At 49.5% G+C, this 18,575-nt stretch overlaps 1 protein-coding gene across 1 annotated transcript; it reads left to right on the plus strand.

Moving 5' to 3' along the window:
• Positions 1-570: 570 nt before the first annotated feature.
• FOXB2 (forkhead box B2) lies at positions 571-1,482 on the plus strand. Its single transcript, XM_059723546.1, has one exon. The coding sequence runs from the start codon at positions 571-573 to the stop codon at positions 1,480-1,482; it is 912 nt and encodes a 303-aa protein (XP_059579529.1).
• Positions 1,483-18,575: the final 17,093 nt, after the last annotated feature.

The following is an 18,575-nucleotide window of genomic DNA, read 5'->3' on the forward strand; positions in this document are numbered from 1 at the left end:
CTCTGCGCTGGGAGGCGACCCGGGGTGCGTGTGTGTGACTGCCTGTCTGAGCATGAGTGCATGTCTGTGTGACTACCTATGCGTGTGTCTGTGACTGTGTGTGTGTGTGACTGCCTATGTCCGTCTGTGAGTGTGTCTGTGTGTGACTGCTTGTGTGTGTGTGAGAGTGTGACTGCCTGCGTGTGTGTGTGAGTATGGGTGCATGTCTGTGTGTGACCGCCTCTGTGTGTCTGTATCTGTGTGTGTCTGTGTGACTGCCCGTGAGAGTGTGTGGCTGCCTGCGTGTGTGTCTGTGTGTGTGTGTGTGTGTGTGTGCGCGCGCGGCTCCTGCCCCGCGCCCCCGAGCCGCTGTCATGTGACGCGAGGAGGGAGCCGCACAAAACCGCGCCGGGGAGCTGTTCCCCGCCACTCGCCCGCAGCCAGCGGCCCGGCTCGGACGGGGCGGGCGGGCGGGCGGGGCCGCTGCCGCCGGCGGGGCGGGCGCGGGCTCGTGGCCGGGGCAGCCCCCGCGGGGCCGGGCAGGATGCGGAGGCGGGCGGGGGGCTGCTGAGGGGCGCGGCCAGCGGGGCGATGCCCAGGCCGGGCAAGAGCTCGTACAGCGACCAGAAGCCGCCCTACTCCTACATCTCGCTGACGGCCATGGCCATCCAGCACTCGGCCGAGAAGATGCTGCCGCTGAGCGACATCTATAAGTTCATCATGGAGCGCTTCCCCTACTACCGCGAGCACACGCAGCGCTGGCAGAACTCGCTGCGCCACAACCTCTCCTTCAACGACTGCTTCATCAAGATCCCGCGCCGGCCCGACCAGCCGGGCAAGGGCAGCTTCTGGGCGCTGCACCCGGACTGCGGGGACATGTTCGAGAACGGCAGCTTCCTGCGGCGCCGCAAACGCTTCAAGGTGCCGCGCGCCGCGCCCGGCGCCGCCAAGGGCCCCGCGGGGCCGCCGCCGCCTCCGCCACCGCCGCCCCTCGTGCACTACTACCCCGCGCAGCCCGGCAAGCCGCCCGAGGCCGCCGTGGCCGCCGCCGTGGCCGCCGCCGCCGCCAGCATGGGCCGCCTGCAGCCGCTGCCGCCCTACGGCGGCGGCTTCAAGCACCCCTTCGCCATCGAGAACCTCATCGGGCGCGAGTACAAGGGCGCGCTCCCGCCCGCCGGTCTGCCGCTGGCCTCCGTCATGCACCACCTGGGCTACCCCGGCTCCGTCTGGCCGCCCGTCGGCGTCGTGGACTCGGCGGCCGCCCACGGCCCCGACTACGGGCCCTTCGGCGTGCCCGTCAAGGCGCTCTGCCACCCGCCCGCCGCCCCGAGCCTGCCCGCCGTGCCCGTGCCCATCAAGCCCGCGCCCGGCCTGCCCGGCCTGCCCTCGCAGCTCTGCCCCGCTGCCGCCGCCGCCGCCGCCGCCGCCGCCCCCGCCCTGCTGGAGCAGCCCCCGCCCGAGGCCAAAGGCAGCGCCCTGCACTCCGTGCTCGTGCACTCCTAGGGCCCCGCTCCGCCGCCGCCTCCGGGGAGGGAGACAGAGAGAGAGTGTGCGTGCGTGCGTGCGTGCGTGTGTGTGTGTCTCGCAGCAGGTATCCAGGTTGTAGCCCTCGGGCTGGAGGAAAAAGCCATCAGGGCTCGTGGTGATCTCTCTTATTCACGAGCCCTGATTGTGTGCCCAGTGGGGACACAGAGCCTATCGCAGGGTAAGGGCTGCAGCGGCCACCTGGGCTCTGTTCCCGCGGGTTAAGCACTCTGACTCCTCCAGAGAAAGAGAGAGAGAGTCTAGTGTACAGTCAGAGCCTATCGCGAGCTAAGGCTCGAGTGGCCACAGGGGCTCTGCCGCGGTTTAAGTCCTCTGATTTGTGTGTGCGTGGCGGGGGAGGGGAGGTGTATAGTGTAGTGTAGTGTACAGTCAGAGCCTATGGCAGGGTAAGGGCTGGAGCGGCCACATGGGCTCTGTTCTCGCAGTGTAAGTCTTCTGATTCTTCCAGTGTGTGTATGTGTGGTTTAAATCTTCTGACTCATCCTGCGTGTGTGTATCCTCTGATTCTGTGTGTGTGGGGGGGGGGGGTATGAGAGGGCTCAACTTGAGTGAGTGAGTGAGTGTGTGTGTGTGTGATACAATCACAGCCTCGAGGGCCAGGGCTAATGGAGGAACATCCCCACCCCAGGGCACCGTCAAGGCCAGTTTGGTGGTGAGGGGATGGGGAAAGAGCTAGCTAGTGGTTGGGGGGTGGTTCCTGAGTGCAGGGAAGTGCTGTGCAGGCTGCGGCTCCCCCTCTTCTCCCCTCCAGCATTGGCCGTGGCCCGCAGAGCCTTCCCTTTCTGATGGGAATGAAGAGCACTGAGGTAAGAACAAGGAGCAACCGTCTCAAGTTGCAGCAAGGGAACTTTAGGTTAGATATGAGGAAAAACTTTTTTGCTAGGAGGGTAGTAAAGCACTGGAAGAAGTTGCCCAGGGAGGTTGTGGACTCCATCCTTGGGGTTTTTAAAACCCGGCTAGACAAAGCCTTGGCTGGAACGATCTAGCTGGGGATGGTCCTGTTTGAGCAAGGGGTTGGCTTAGATAACCTCCTGAGGTCCCTTCCAACCCTAACTTTCCAGGGTTTTAGGATGCCCTGCAAAATATAGGGATCTCTAGATGGTTGGGGGGGGGGGGAAGGATGTTGTTTCTGGAAGGACTAAAATCATTTGGAGACTTCTGTTGCCTTGACCAGATGTGGAGCTGGCCAGAAATGCTGTTTGAATCTGATGTAAATATAACCAGGGTTTGTACATCCTCCCCACCCCTCCTCCCTCATCTGCAGCATTTAAGACCTTATTTTAATAGACCATAAGAACTGCCATTTACTGGCAGTCCATAGGTCTCTCCTGCCTACTGTCCTGTGTCACACAGGGGCAGATCCTAAAAAGCAGTGAACTGGGGATGACCAGGGTATTTTTTTTCCCCCACTGTTCCTCTCTCCCTTGCAGCCTCCAGCATTTAAGGTCTAGGCAGCTCGGATTCAGAGGCTATATCTTGAAATCCCGGGAGTCAGAAGAAGCTGGGGATGTGAATGTAGCTGCCATTTCCATTCCCACTGACCATTTCTCTGTGGCTTTGCAACGTTTGCTTTTGGAAGGACCAGCGGGGGTGCTCCCCCACTGCACAACACTTAGCATCTTGCCCTTGTCCATGAGAATCACTCCATGGCCCTTTTAAGGCAAGATCTTTCTTGCCACGCTGCAAGATAGAGCTATCTCTGGGAAAGTAGCCTGCAGTGTGGCAAAGGCAATGGCCACAGAGTGATTCTCATGGACAATAGATTCATGGATTGTAAGGCCGGAAGGGACCTTAGAAGATCATTCGGTCCAGCCCCCTGCACCAAGTAGGAAAGGTAACTGGGGATCAGGTCACCCCAGCAAGGTGGCTATCTAGTCTCCTCTTGAAAATTTCCAGGGTAGGTGATTGCACCATCTCTGGAGGGAGCTTATTTCACAGTCTGGGCAAAATGGCAATATGCAAAGTGCTGTACAGTGAAAAAGTAAAGTTGCCAAGCCACAGAGAAATGATCAGTGGGAATGGAAAGGCAGCTGGATTTATGTCGCTGGTTTCTTCTGACTCCCGGGTGTCCCAGATACAGCTTTTAAATTGGGATCTTAGCTTCAGAGCACTTTAAAAGGGCCCGATCCCATGATAATCTGAGCTTTCCTTACACGGGGGTTCAGATGAAGCCCGGCGCCTTCATTAACTTCTGTCTGCCCATTTATTAAATGCTGGAGGCTTGCGGAGGAGAGAGGAACGGCAGGGGGGAGGGAACAACACCCTGGATGAGATCCAGCTGCGCATCCCTGCGGGACACAGGGCACTGGGCAAGAGGGAGCGATGGACGGACCCAGTAAACGGCAATTCTTACGGTCTTTTACATAAGGCGAGTCAGTGGCGACTCCTGTCCGTCCCGTCCATCACTTGCAGCGAGCGGCTGCGGCGCTGAGCCGGGGATGCGCCGGCTTCTCCTCTCCGTGCCACCGCGCTGCAGCCGGGGCTTCCCGGTTTTCACATCACCTGTCAGCCTCGCGCACAGCCTCGTCCCCGCCCCGTGCGCCCCGACCCCTGCACCCTGCTGCAAAGATCTGAAAGGAGCAAACCAGACCTCAGAGGGACAAGCACTTTCCGGAAAGCAAACGTCCCAGCACACAGGAAAGAGGGGGGTTGTCCCCGCCTGGCTCTGATCGCTCGGCTGGCCCCGCTGTTTCTTCAGACCGAGCTGCTGATCCGCTGCTGCCGACACTGTCGCTCGTAGCAGTCCCGGCCGGGGACGCGGTGCGGCCGCGGGGACCTCCCGATCGCCCGGAGCGGCCCCGTGCTGCGGCTCCTTCTTCCTCGCTTTCCACATGAATTGCTGCGTGCGCTGTGCCGTGTCCTTCTCCTTGCATAGCTCGTCCCCGGGCTTGTCTTTTCCTTTCCGGCCTCCACGCCCAGCACGAGCCTGCTCTGAGGTTCGGGACCCTGAACAAGCAGCAGTCTCCGAGCTGCGGAGCACGGACCTCCCGGCCCCTTCTCCCGAGCCGCGTGGAAAGGAAGAGGAGAGCCAGGCTGGGGGGGGGACTGAAGGTCGGATCCTGATGCCGTTGAACCTAGCTGGTGCTGAGCCCCTGAATTCAATGGGTGCCGGATCAGGTTGAGTGGCTGCAGATTATTACAATTGCCGGCGACTCTTCTGCTTTTCGCTTTCTTTTGAAAGCAGAGGGACGCGTTTCTCAGGTTTGCGGGGGCAGGTCTGCAGGGAGCGTGGTCATTGCTTCTTGCTCGATACTGTTCTGTTAGAAACTCTGCTTAGAAAAAGCAAACCTGTTGCCCTCTGCGGTGTCGGCTGAGGCTGCAGCTAAGCCGATTTCTGTGTCCAGTCTCATTTCTAGGGCAATCGTCCCGTCCTATCCGAAGCGAGGTTTATACTTTAATGTTCATAATCAAAATAGCTCTAAATGCTGAATCTCATAATATCCACATCTAAATAGCAGGTCAATTTAAAAAATGCAGCGACTGATGTGGAGATCTGTTCGGTGGTTTGGAAATCAGAAAGTGGTGGGGAAGACGCCTCAAAAGTTTCTCACTGTAACTAAGCCGGGCAGGAATTGCGTACTGGGGGGGGGGGAGGGAGGGGGAGAAGCCAAAATACTTTCTCCTTCTTTTATCACCTGCCTTTGATTCTTAGATGGAGACCTACAGCTGAGCCTTAGATTAACCACTACAGTGAAACTGTTTAAATTAAACAAAGTTCCAGCTAGCGAAAGCCCCGTGGTGCGGTGAATAAATTATAACGTTCTTGAAGCAAACGTGTGCTCCTTTCGGGATTCGTCTCGTTTCTTTTCTTGTTTCTTTCTTCTCTTTTTCCTTTTCTGTTTCTTTCTTTCTGCTTCTCTTTTTCTTTCTTTCCTTTTTTCTTCTTTATTTTTTCTTTCTTCTGTTTTTTTCTTCTTTTTTCTTTTCTTTTTTCTTCTTTTTTCTTTTTCTTTCTTCTATTTTTTTCTCTTTTTTTTAAACCAAAGCTTTACCTTGACCCAACTCCCCTTCTGTTTGCAGCTCCTTGGTTCAGAACAGAAAAGGGAGGGAGGGACTTGGCTAGTGCACAGCTGTCCCTGACTTCACAGAGAGCAGGATCGGGCCACTGGAAAAGATGCATAGAGTGTCTTAGAGGGAAGTTGAGGTTTGCGCTCCCTGAGGAACAGCATGGATAAGGGTTGAAAGAGAGGAGCCCTCTGCAACCCAGAAAGAAAGAGCCAAGCTGAGGGTGCCTGCCTGTGTGAAGTTCACTTCGTTTGGCCCAAAGAGCTGGGGTGGGGTTGGGACACAGCCTTGATTCTGTGTGACCAGGTGAGGGAAGGGGACAGTGGTGGCAGAGGCAACAGGACACATGGCTCATGCCTGCCTGCCCCCTCTTGCTGTGCCTTTGGGCAGAGAGGCATGGCCAGCAGCACCCCGAGGCAAGCGGGCTGCCCAATTCCTTGCACTCAGCGGCTGGCACTTACTCTTCATCAAGGGGCCTCTTCAAGCTGGCACTGATGCCCCCTCCCCTCCTGCCCCCAGAGGCACAGCTGCCCACCCCTCCCCCCCTTTCGTCTAGGAGACCAGACCTTGACTGCCTCATGCCTCCAGACACTCTCAGGACTCTAGGGCTTTGTAATCCTGAGATGGAGGGGTGGGGGCAGCTCTAGGCACTGCCAGGAAAGCCAGACACTGTCCCCTGGCCCAGGCTGCCACCTCCTTAGCCACCGATTCGGTTGTCTGTCAGGAAAGCTGCACCCATTCCAGATGTGAGGCTGTTCGGTTATGAAAGTGTTGCAGTCCCTAGTCTTGGGAGACAGCTGTTGTGTGGATTGGCTTCCCCAGGCCACAGCTGGCTAGTGAAGCTGGGAATCAATATTTGAAGTGGGGGAAGGGGGGAGAGGGAGTGGGAGAAGGGGGTGATTGTCTTTAGGGACTTTTACAGTGTAAATATACTCTTCAAATATGGCTTGTCTCATAGGCAACAGCATCTGGAAAAGCAGAATGTGGCTCCCATGTCTTTTCATCAGGGACAGTTCCCTGCTTCCTGAATGTCTTTCTCTCCACTTCAGGATGCTTAAGAAAAAGAAGTGCTCTGTACCCCAAGGTTGTAATAAATGTTATTTCCAGCAGTCAGGTGGACCTCATAGTTTAGGAGTGGCAAAGAGAGAGAGAGCAAGAGAGCAAGAGAGAGAGAAAAGCATAGTCATGAGTGAGGAATATTTTATGATGTGTCTTGTATATCTCTTTATTTTTAAAGCATCTGTTTCTGAATGCAGTTACCTACAATATGATACAAAACACTAAATAAGCTAGAACCAAACTGGCCTCCCTGCTTGCTGAAACCAGCCAGTGTACAACAAGTGGCAAATTGGATAAAGCCACAAACAAGAACAAAACACCTGAACCTGGAGGAGGGGTGGGGGGAAGAAATGAGGAGTAAAATTTAGTCCTTGTACCAAATGTCGGGGGAGAGAGAGAGACTTGGCCTAGAGCCTTAAGAGAGCTGTGTGGACTCCTGCTAAAAAGGTGTTAGCTTTCAGAATGGAATGCAAGGTGCATCCTTTCAGCCAAGCTTGTGGCCGACGGACAGAGGCACCAAACCTCTATTTTCTTACTTACTATCATGAAGAGCCAAAATCTATGAAACTACTGATGGTTGTAAATTTAAATGCATGCCTGTAAGTGTCTGAAGTGTTGAGGCCTAAGTTAAGACACTTTTCACCTTTTCACTATTTTTCTGGTTTATTTTCTTGTGGGTGATTAGGAAAGTATTACTATTTCTTCTTAGTAGAGTCTATTGCAAACTTACGTACAGTTTTGTGTATAAATCATTCAGTCCATGGCAAAGACAAGTTAATAAACACAAATAAAACACAACTTTTAGAATGAAAAGCTTGCTTCTTTTCATATAATTGGCAGCATCCTAAAAACAATCTATTTATGACACTTCTTCTTTCTAGCACTACCAATAAGTTGTCTCAATAGTACTGTTGCCATTGGTAGCAGTGACAAAAACTATAGCCTGGAGATTGCTCACAAGTTAAGCCAAATCTTAAAGTTTTCTGGGCATTTAAAAATTAAAAGAAACTAAAGGATTTTCACCTGTTTGTCCATAGAGAAAGAGACCATGTTCCTTCTGCCTGACATGCTCTGTTTTTTTAACTAAAATTTATAAATAGATGTTGCTGATATGAGATATGTAATATTGTCTGTTACAGACCCAGCACTCTGCATATATATATATTCAATTATTATTTTAGGCTCCATCTCTTTTTTTTTCTTCCTATATATAATGGTAATAAATCTAATCTGCTGTGTGTTCAGAGTTGCTTCTGATTACTTTAACAATCGAAAAAAAAAGAAAGTATAGCTTCTTATATCTATTAGCCTAGTTAGTATACCCTCAAGAGAACGAGTGAAAAGATATGCATTCCCACACTGGTGACACCAATGAGATTGTTCAGAATTATTATCAACGTTCCTATCAGTTTTCTGTGAAAACTGACATTGTCAAGGCTGCAAAAGTGTTGCTCAATGCCTTAATTTGCAGAACCCTGGTAATGTGCTATTGTTAAAGGAAAAGAGCTCAGCTTGGTACCTGAGGTCGGGCTGAGTTGGTAGATATGAAAAAAAAAAAGCTATCTTATACACTAATATGGAAATCCACTGCTCCGTGGATCATACGTTGATGTTCTTGCAGCAACCCTTCAGAGAAGACCTGTGCTTAACAACTTTTCACACTATGCAAAAGTTGTGGTGATTTTGGATAATAATAATGTGTATTTAAATAGAATTGCTGGATTTGTATCACATTAAACAGAAAGCAAAAGCAGCTCTCTTTTTGTGCACCACACATGCCTCATATATCACCACTGAATTTCAAATTCAGGAGAGAGATTAAGGATCTCAAGTTTGTGCAAGTGGATCATGGAAGACAATCAGACATGCATGCAGGAACAGAGCTCTAATAACTGGTACAGATACTTCAATAAATCAAACAACTGCTGCTCTTTTGTATGGAAGAACCAAGGCAGGGGATGTAATAATTTTTCAAATATAAGCCACGTAACTCTATATGTGTCATTTAAAACAAGCTTTATAACTTCAGTATTAAATCTTCTCTGAAAATAACTGTTGGCTGTTCAGTCTCTCAGGAAAAAACTAGCTGTGTCAGCTCTAGAACTACTCAGCTATATGACAGTTGTTTCAGCATATAGGTTCTGATCTCAGAGACAGCTGTTGGGATGCAAAAGTCAGCTGCAGATTTTCAACACTGAAATTATGTGCCTAGTAAAGTCAATGATGAAATTCCCAGCTGACTTTATCATTGAAATTCTGATCCTAGAGACTTCAATAGGGCCAGGAATTCCTCTTATATTTTTGGAAAAACTCAAAGTCTTTCAGAAAAAGCCAAAACTCAAAGTCTTTCAGAAAAAGCCCGAAAGTAAGAAAACAAAGATGGTTTTAAAATGAATTAGAACCAAATTCTGCAGCAAAGGTCCACTATTATTCATTACCTTCAGTAATCTCCTGCAAGACATAAACAACATTAGTGATATTTTCAGATTAAACTAAAGGCTGCATACAACAAGAAAATCAGGCACCTCCGTAGAGGCCTACTTTCCCATCTATTTCAATGGGAGTTTAGGTATCTAAAACCCAGTTAGAGACCAAATATCTTTTTGGCTCCGGTCCTAGATTAGTAGGAGCTGACTAGTAAGGACAGTAAGAATAATACTAATGGACCAACAGAGATCAAAGGGAAAAAAAGCAAAAGCATGAAACTAAAGGAGGAAGAAGGTGAGCAAATAAACCTTCTTAAAAACAACCTACAACACTGAGTTACAGTGGGAGAAAAAAAAATCTGGACTGCAAAAATGAAGAGACCTAGGTAAAGAGTGGCATGATCCAGGGGTATAAAACTAGTATGATATTTAAAAATGTGTGATGGCTGAACAATAAAAGTCCCACAAAATGTTGGCTGAGAGAAATAAAAGTATTGTGTCAATATTAGAGCTGAGAGGTGCTAAAACTGTGCTAGATTCGCAAAAGATGATAGGTGCCTAACTCTCACTTTAGGTGCCTAAATGCAAAACTGTGATTTTCAAAATGCCTGGTGAGGTGCTACCTAACTCTGGAGGCACTTCAAGTCTTTATACACCGCAACCTTCATAAGTAATGTTCACTAGACATCTCAAGATCTGTATCTGGGCATGCATCTATATCTTATAGTAGTCATGTGATAAAATAAGAAGCTATCCCTAAAGGAGAGACCAGAGTTCCTGACTCCCCTTTTTCAGCAGTGGTTTAGCGATTAGCCTCCTGTTGAAGTTGCACCACTATGAAAAAAAGTGGAGTAGTGAGTGTGACACTATTCCTGGGATTCTGTAATTCACCTTTGCGGTGGAGGAAGAGAAGGAATACCAGGACTCCACCCAGTATTTGTTTTATATTAAACACTTAATGTTTAAGTGAGGCATGGACTGAAAACCAGGTTTCTCAATCTTTCTAACTGAATAAATCTTTAATTATGCCATACCTAGTGAAACAGGATCTGTCCTGAAAGCTCCCTTCCCTGCCTTATACTCCCAAGTAGCCCACAGACTGGTAAATAGATTATGGGTTTGAATTGAACCCAGGTGTCTCTCATGCTTTGCTAGTGCTCTAACCACTGAGTAATTAGATAAAAATGAGAGCATTGACACCTTTACTGTCAACACCACCTCCTTGTCTGGGTTGAAAGGACTGATCTCTGCTTGTTTTTTGAAAATTAAGAACATAGGGTTGAATTCCAAAAAAAACAGAGCCAAGAACAGCAGTGCACAGCATTATGGTCTTAATCTCAGCATAACCTAGAACTTTGAGGTAGGCAGTAAGGCTCCTCACCTAATGCAAAGAGAAACAGAGCAGGATCCATGAACCCCAATGTGCTAAGCAGGGAGCTGCCTAGAAATGCCCAGTAGAAAAGTACAGACAGCAAGAGTGTGTCTAAACCCCACCCCTTTCTGGAGTTCAGGTGTCTAATTTTTGGTAGTAGGAAGATGCTACTCTCCACCCAAGTCTCACAGTTTAGAACTTCCTCCTGGAGGTAAGTGCTTGTGCCTTTCTTTATGGAAATGGAGTGGGAGAAAGAGAACTTCATACTTTAATTTCAAAACATTCCCACAGACTATTGTGGTAATGCCCTAAGAGCCAGGAATTAGGTTGTTCTGAGTGAGAGCATTCTCCACCCCTATTAAAGCTGTTCCACTATGCAACTAAAATAACTCAATATTCACTGGGCAAAAAACAAGAACAGATATAATTTCCTAGTTTAGTCAAGAGAATGCTCACCTGGGAGAGAGTCCTGCATTCCAGTACCTACCCTAAATGCTGTTTCAATTTTTATGTTAAAAAGTGTCTCGGACGGCCAGGGTCGACTCGAGGTGATTTAATAATTACCCGTTCGTCGGGCAGGCTGGTGAATAGAGAGGCCGAGAAAGCTTTATGGTTGTAAAACTTTACTTACATTGCTGGTGGTTGCGACAAAAACAGTCCGGTCGTCTGAACAGCTATGTCAGTTGTTCCAGCTAATAAGGCTCAGGCTAGCTCATCCGTCTACAAATCAAGCCGGTGGGAATAGGGTGCATCTGGGATTGCGCTCGATGACGGGGAAAAGAATCGATAGGTGATCAGTCTATCGATCAGCTCAGCCGCAAGTCAGATCTCTTTTAGAAGCACTCTGCAGTGTGCTCAAAGTTCTCCGGCTTGGGCGGAAGTCACGCTAATTTTTAAACGGCTAGCAAGCCAATTACTAGCCACCACGTAGGAATAATTTAGAGCTGGCCAATAGCGGGACACAAATTTGCATTCGAATGGCGGGAACTCTCTTGCACCGGTGGTTTTCTGCAGCAACAGAAAACCTCTTACTTCGCAAGAGGCTCTCATGTGGCGGGAAAATTCCACCATGCCGAGGCACCAAAATCACTGGGTTGTGACAAAAAGTATTTGGATAAATGTCTAAACAGTCTTAGAACTCCCCCCCTAAGAAGTGCCTTAACTCAGGGATGGCCAACCCACATATGCCGCAAGTGGTATGGGCAGCTGCTATAGGATCATAGAAAATTAGGGTTGGAAGGGGCCTTAGGAGGTCATCTAGTGCAACCTCCTGCTCAAAGCAGGACCATCCCCAACTAGATCATTCCAGCCAATGAGATTCCCATCCCAGCATTCAGGCCTTTGGATCCTCACTCACCATGTGAAACTACAGCTGTTTCAGAACCAACAAAGATTTAATCTGGCTTTTGGCAGTGAAATTTCTATCATAGCATTGTTCTGCCACCACTCTGTTTGGAGCAGCCAGAGGTTCAAGTCCCCCTGCTTCCATTCTGGCCCCCAGGGCACAAGCTATCAGGTATGTCTCTGGGGCAGGGGTCAGAGCAGCACTTGGGGAGGTGGGAGGGGGCAGTGGCCAAAAAGGTTGCCCACTACTGCCTTAACACTCAACTACCAAATCATGCTCATTTTTAATTGCTCTTTCTAGTCTCATAGCTTGCTTTTTGTTTTGTTTTGCTTTGTTTTGGGGGGAGGGTGTTCTGCTTTTTGTTTTGCTTTGCTTTGCTTTGTTTTTTGCAACAGCTCTGGTAAGACAGCCTCAACAGAAGCAAATGACAGTATCCTGTTTCTACTCTCCTTACTGCCTCCTGGTTATGGTACTGCCTGGGAGGTAGAAGCTGTAAGTACTATATTTGCTATTCTCCAATCATATGGTATATCACTCACAACTTTACCAAGTTATGAAAAATACTTGCTATCACCCCTACAACTGCATGTGTCCGTTCTTTCAGAATGCTGAGGTGAAGAGTATCTAGCTCTCCTAATATAAGTAAATGAACCTTTTTGTCAGTCTCAGTTTATTTTTATCCTTCTTGACCACTAAAGACCTTGTTTTCTTTGCTGATCAAGGAGGGAGAATAATTACTTAGTGTCATACATTAAGAAGTGGAAAATTCATGCTGTAACTCAAGGGAAACCTTCAGACAGCAGGATGTTCTTTGGTATACCAAAGGGAGTTCCCTTTTAAAATAAGAGAAAAAAAACAGTAGAAAAATTACTCCAGAGAATAGTAATAGCAGGAGGAGGAGTTGGCTGGCCTTGCTCTCCTTTCTGTCTTTAATGTCTCTAGATCTGTGATACGATGGTGAAGTGCAAAGACTTATAATGATTTTCCAGGCATGTAACAAAACAGATCGTCTACAAAAGCTTATGCATTTCTGAATGAGTTAGTCTCTAAATTGCCACCCTGCCCTGCCTTCTGCTTAAATTCAAAGGTTTTCCAACTTCACGCTTAAGATATGAAGGTATTTTGCAGAACAGATATTCCACTGTGGCACTAAAGTTGCCATTTCTTTGAGATCTGCTAACTGGTTATTTAAAAATACCGCTAACACCACTGCCACATTTCATTGTTCAAAACTCTCAGGCCTGCTCAGAATCCTTGAATGGTTATTTTATTCTAAATATTAACTATTCTATGGTAATCCACGTGCTCTTAGCAGTCCATCTTTAACTTCATCCCACTTACTAATACTTTCCTTTCAGTATTTCCCAGGTAATCCCCAATACTTTTTGTTTTTCTTTATCAATTCTTCTTAAGCTTCTTGACAAAACCTGCTCTGTCCCTTAGGCCTCAGTCTTGCAAATATATATGTATTTAATGTATGTGACCTAATTCATTTTGAATTCAATAGAGCTAAATCAAATTCTTCATATGGGTAAGCATTTGCAGGATCAGCGCCTCATTTGTTGCTTTTATTTGACTTGCTTACAAGAGTCCCTGTTGAGATTGCTGAGCTGAGGTAAATACCAGAATTATATCTTTTGCTGCTCTCCTGAACATGAACTTCAGTTCTCAGAAAGCATGCAGTTTCCTGATTCCTTCATGTTAGTGATATGCCTGTCTTATCCTTTTAAAGCAGTCAGGCTCATGAGTGACCAGAGGCACTGAAATCTAGAATTATAAAAAGCTCATAAACGGGTATTATTTAAAAAATATGGCAGGCCCACAGAGATCTGAGCTGATCCACCTGATTTCTATTTCACAGGTGTGGACCCTGGTGTCCTCTATTTTAAAATATTGTACCATATTCATCACTTTTTTGTCTTTAGACTCATCTGCCATGAATAATTAAAGAAGGGGCAATTAAATCAATTCCCACTCTAGGCCATATCCTGCAACCTTTACGCAGGTAAAAAATCATGTTGTGCTCCATGTTAGTCAGCTAGACAAGTGTGCAATTATTTTACACTTTTATTTCCCTTGACACAGGGAATGATTTCCATTAAGGCTTGAGTATCAGGGAGGGTAAATAATATAATGAACATTTAAAGTTAAAAATGAAGAACAAATTGTATTTCTCCAAAATAGGGGTTGTAGAGAGGCAGCGGCAAGGCGCCAGACTTCCATCCGTAGACCCTGAGGTGGTGCAGAGTCACTTGGAAGAACTGAATGCCTTTAAGTCGGCAGGCCCGGATGGGCTCCATCCGAGGGTGCTGAAGGCACTGGCCAACGTCATTGCAGAGCCACTGGCGGGAATATTCGAATGCTCGTGGCGCATGGGCCAAGTCCCGGAGGACTGGAAAAGGGCTAATGTGGTCCCCATTTTCAAAAAGGGGAGGAAGGAGGACCCGGGCAACTATAGGCCGGTCAGTCTCACCTCCATCCTTGGTAAAGTATTTGAAAAAATTATCAAGGCTCACATTTGTGAGAGCCCGGCAGGACAAATTATGCTGAGGGGAAACCAGCATGGGTTTGTGGCGGGCAGATCGTGCCTGACCAACCTAGTCTCTTTCTATGACCAGGTTACGAAACGCCTGGACACAGGAGGAGGGGTGGATGTCGTATACTTGGACTTCAGGAAGGCCTTCGATACGGTATCCCACCCCATACTGGTGAACAAATTAAGAGGCTGTGATGTGGATGACTGCACAGTCCGGTGGGTGGCGAATTGGCTAGAGGGTCGCACCCAAAGAGTCGTGGTAGGTGGGTCGGTCTCGACCTGGAAGGGTGTGGGCAGTGGGGTCCCGCAGGGCTCGGTCCTTGGACCGATACTCTTTAATGTCTTCATCAGCAACTTGGACATGGGAGTGAAATGTACTCTGTCCAAGTTTGCAGATGACACAAAGCTATGGGGAGAAGTGGACACGCCAGAGGGCAGGGAACAGCTGCAGGCAGACCTGGATAGGCTGGACAAGTGGGCAGAAAACAACAGGATGCAGTTCAACAAGGAGAAATGCAAAGTGCTGCACCTAGGGAGGAAAAATGTCCAGCACACCTACAGCCTAGGGAATGACCTGCTGGGGGGCACAGAGGTGGAAAGGGATCTTGGAGTCCTAGTGGACTCCAAGATGAACATGAGCCGGCAGTGTGACGAAGCCATTAGAAAAGCCAATGGCACTTTATCGTGCATCAGCAGATGCATGACAAATAGGTCCAGGGAGGTGATACTTCCCCTCTATAGGGCGTTGGTCAGACCGCAGTTGGAGTACTGCGTGCAATTCTGGGCGCCACGCTTCAAGAAGGATGCGGATAACCTGGAGAGGGTACAGCGAAGGGCAACTCGTATGGTCAAGGGCCTGCAGACCAAGCCCTACAAGGAGAGACTAGAGAAACTGGACCTTTTCAGCCTCCGCAAGAGAAGGTTGAGAGGCAACCTTGTGGCTGCCTATAAGTTCATCACGGGGGCACAGAAGGGAATTGGTGAGGATTTATTCACCGAGGCGCCCCCGGGGGTTACAAGAAACAATGGCCACAAGCTAGCAGAGAGCAGATTTAGACTGGACATTAGGAAGAACTTCTTCACAGTTCGAGTGGCCAAGGTCTGGAACGGGCTCCCAAGGGAGGTGGTGCTCTCCCCTACCCTGGGGGTCTTCAAGAGGAGGTTAGACGAGTATCTAGCTGGGGTCATCTAGACCCAGCACTCTTTCCTGCTTATGCAGGGGGTCGGACTTGATGATCTATTGAGGTCCCTTCCGACCCTAACATCTATGAATCTATGAATCTATGAAAATGTAAGCACAGGGAATATCACAATCCTTTATACGTTTTCTAATCTGAGCTAGGTTACCCTCTTAGCAACTACAATTAAAAGAATGTGTAATAGCAAAGAAAACTATCTCAAATTTGGAAACAAAAAAGAAACCCTACTTGGGCATCCTACAGAGAATAGTAATGGATATATAAAGCAAAAACCACATTGCTGTGCTCCCCACCTGATGCATGACTATAAGCACTTATAGAATCAGAGAGACATGGTTAGCCCTATTAGTCTGAAGTCAAGTAGAAGGCAGGGTAGATTAGCACCTTATCGACTAACCAAAGTAGATATAAATAGTGTGTGCAATAAATCTATCTATATAGCTTTAGCTATATATAAATATATCTACTTTGGTTAGTCAATAAGGTGCAAATCTAACCTGCCTTCCACCTGCAAGATACCAAGGTGATCAGAAACAGCCACCACAGGTTTGTCAAAAGAAAATCACGCTTGAAGCTTGACAGGCCTGATTTTCTTTTACAAGGTGAAATGCTTTGTGGATGGATGGAGAGCAGTGGATGTGATGTGTATTCCTCAACTGTTTCCCATGATCTTCTCATTAGTAATTAAGGAACTATAGACTAGATTAGCTGGCTCATAGTGCTCAAAAAGTAGTCATCAATGACTTAATGTCTCATTGGGAGGAGTGGGGTTCTCCAGGGATCTGTTTTGGATGTGACACTATTTAATATCTTCATTCATGGTTTGGAGGATGGGATTGAGTGTATGCTTAGTAAATTTGAAGATGATACCAAGCTGGGTGGAATGGCAGAAACACTGAAGGGTAAGATTAGGATTCTGACTGCTCCCAGTCCCTGGCCATACGCCTCTGCCTAGCACTGCTGGCTACTGTGCCAGGCTGGCCACACAGGGGCAGCTGTTCACTGCCCAGAAAGCCAGTGCGGGAAGCAAACCATGTCCTCCCCATCCTTCACACTGAGCAATAGCCCCACCCACATGCATACACCCAAGCTTTCCGCCTTGGGTCCCAACTGGATCCAGGAGAAGGATGGTGATCTCACGGCCCTCTGGGGGGATGCAGAGGTCCAGACCAGTTCACACATGGTGGGCACTCAAACACCCATATTTGTGAGACCCTGTCAGGTGGGATGCATGATCAAGGGCACTCCCAGGTGGTGTGGCAGTACCACATAAAGATCAAGACCTTGTGGGCACAGTGGGTGGCTGTGACCGACCACAATCATTGGTCCAATCGTGCCCACAAGACCATGCCCTTTATGTGGGAATGACCAACATTTTGGTGTCCTGAGACCCAGGCTACAATCCTGAAGTGTTCACAAGCAGGGGCAGTCTGGCTGAGCCCCAGCCCCACCCTGACCCCTCTGGTGATGACACCTCCCTGAAGGAGGGGCCTTTGAGTATTACGTGCCCTGCCCCAACAACCTCCATGGCTGCTGCACCCACTAGCAGCTTGGGGAGCCCTGGCCAACAGCTGCTTCACTGGCTCCACACCCCCAGACCTCACCACAAAGAGCAGCCAGCTATGACACTGCTGGCTGCCAACCCACACCATGGTCCGAGGACACCAGGCATAGCTGGTCACCATTGCCAATGGGGAGGCCAGCACCAAGCCACCAGCCTTACCAGCCCTGGATACATGGTAAGTCCCACAATGGAGGGAGCGCTCTCCTAGTCCCTGCCCCTGCTCCTGTCCCCGGTCCTGGCCCCAACCTCTGCCCACACTCCCTTGGCCCTGGGTTTCCCCCCTGGCCCCAACATTCAGAGAGGTAGAACACAGTTCAGAACTTTATTGAGCAGCCTATGTCCTGCAGTTGGTTGGGCATGGGCCTCTAGCCCACCAATGAAGGTGTTGATGCCAGTGGTGTGGTCCTTCTTGATAGCGGGGGGCAAGGATGTATAGTGCTGCCAAAGGTAGCCCTCCAGGTGGTGGCAGAGATTGTGAGGCAGCCCAGGTTTGCCCTCCACATTGTCGTAGCTCAGGGTTCTGAATCAGGAATACAGATGTGCCCAGGGCATCAGGAGGATCAGCAGCAGCAGGGCATAGTGGTTTAGGCATCCCTTCACCTGCACAAACAGCTCATCACACACTGCCTGAGACATGTGCCCTGAGTGTGCCCCTGTTGCACAGCAGCAGTAGGGGGGCCAGTCCTAACGTGCCTCCCTGGAGAGGTCTCCAGTGGGGATGGTGGGGCCATGTCCAGCCCCTCACCCCAGTTGTCCAGGAGTCCTGTGCACCCCAAACCCAGGTGCTATGGGCTGGGAAGCAGCACAGAAGAGAGGTTGGCCTGCAGGAAGAGATCAGGGAGCAGGGTCTGGAGCCATGGCAGCAGGTACTGCCAGCAGCTTGGCTTGTCCCGCCTTGGAAAGGGAGCAGGGTAGGCAGGCTGCCTTCAGTCAGCACCCAGCAGGCCACTGGCCCCAGGGAAGAAAGCAGGGAAGGGGTCCTCGCATGGGTGACTGGTGCCACCTTAGTTGGGGGGGGGAGGCATGTGCCCTCCCAGAGACCAGTCAGCGGCCAGGGGGGTCCCCCACGGCCAATCTCATCAACTTGAGGGGGGGGGTCACCCTGCAGCAGAACTTACCATCTGGTGAGCGACCACAGCCTACATCCGGCGCTTCCACTCCTGGCCAGTGCTCGCAGAGGGGGCACTGGTGTTCCTGCCTGCCCCTCTGAAGCGAGGAGCGTGGTTAGTCAGGGAGTGCGCCAGTGCTCTCAGGGGGTGCATGTGCACCTGCTACACATCGCCACTGGGGCCTCAGGCAGTGGTGGCTGCCTGGACTTTGGCCTGCCCGGCCAGACTTACCATGGTCCCTGGGCACCTGTGCATGACCAACCCCCACACAGTCCCTGGTGCAGAGGATCTTCTCTCTGAAATATTGTAAACTCTCATAAAAGGCCTCTGTCTCTTGCCTCTGCAGTGCCAACATTTGGATGTGGGGGAGAGGCCACCAATCCCAATAGGCATGTGGGCTCCAGGCCACCACCACCCACCACTGGAACCCTCCACA

The sequence above is a fragment of the Alligator mississippiensis genome, chromosome 3, assembly GCF_030867095.1.
Source record: "Alligator mississippiensis isolate rAllMis1 chromosome 3, rAllMis1, whole genome shotgun sequence".
Classification (NCBI taxonomy): Eukaryota; Metazoa; Chordata; order Crocodylia; family Alligatoridae; genus Alligator; species Alligator mississippiensis.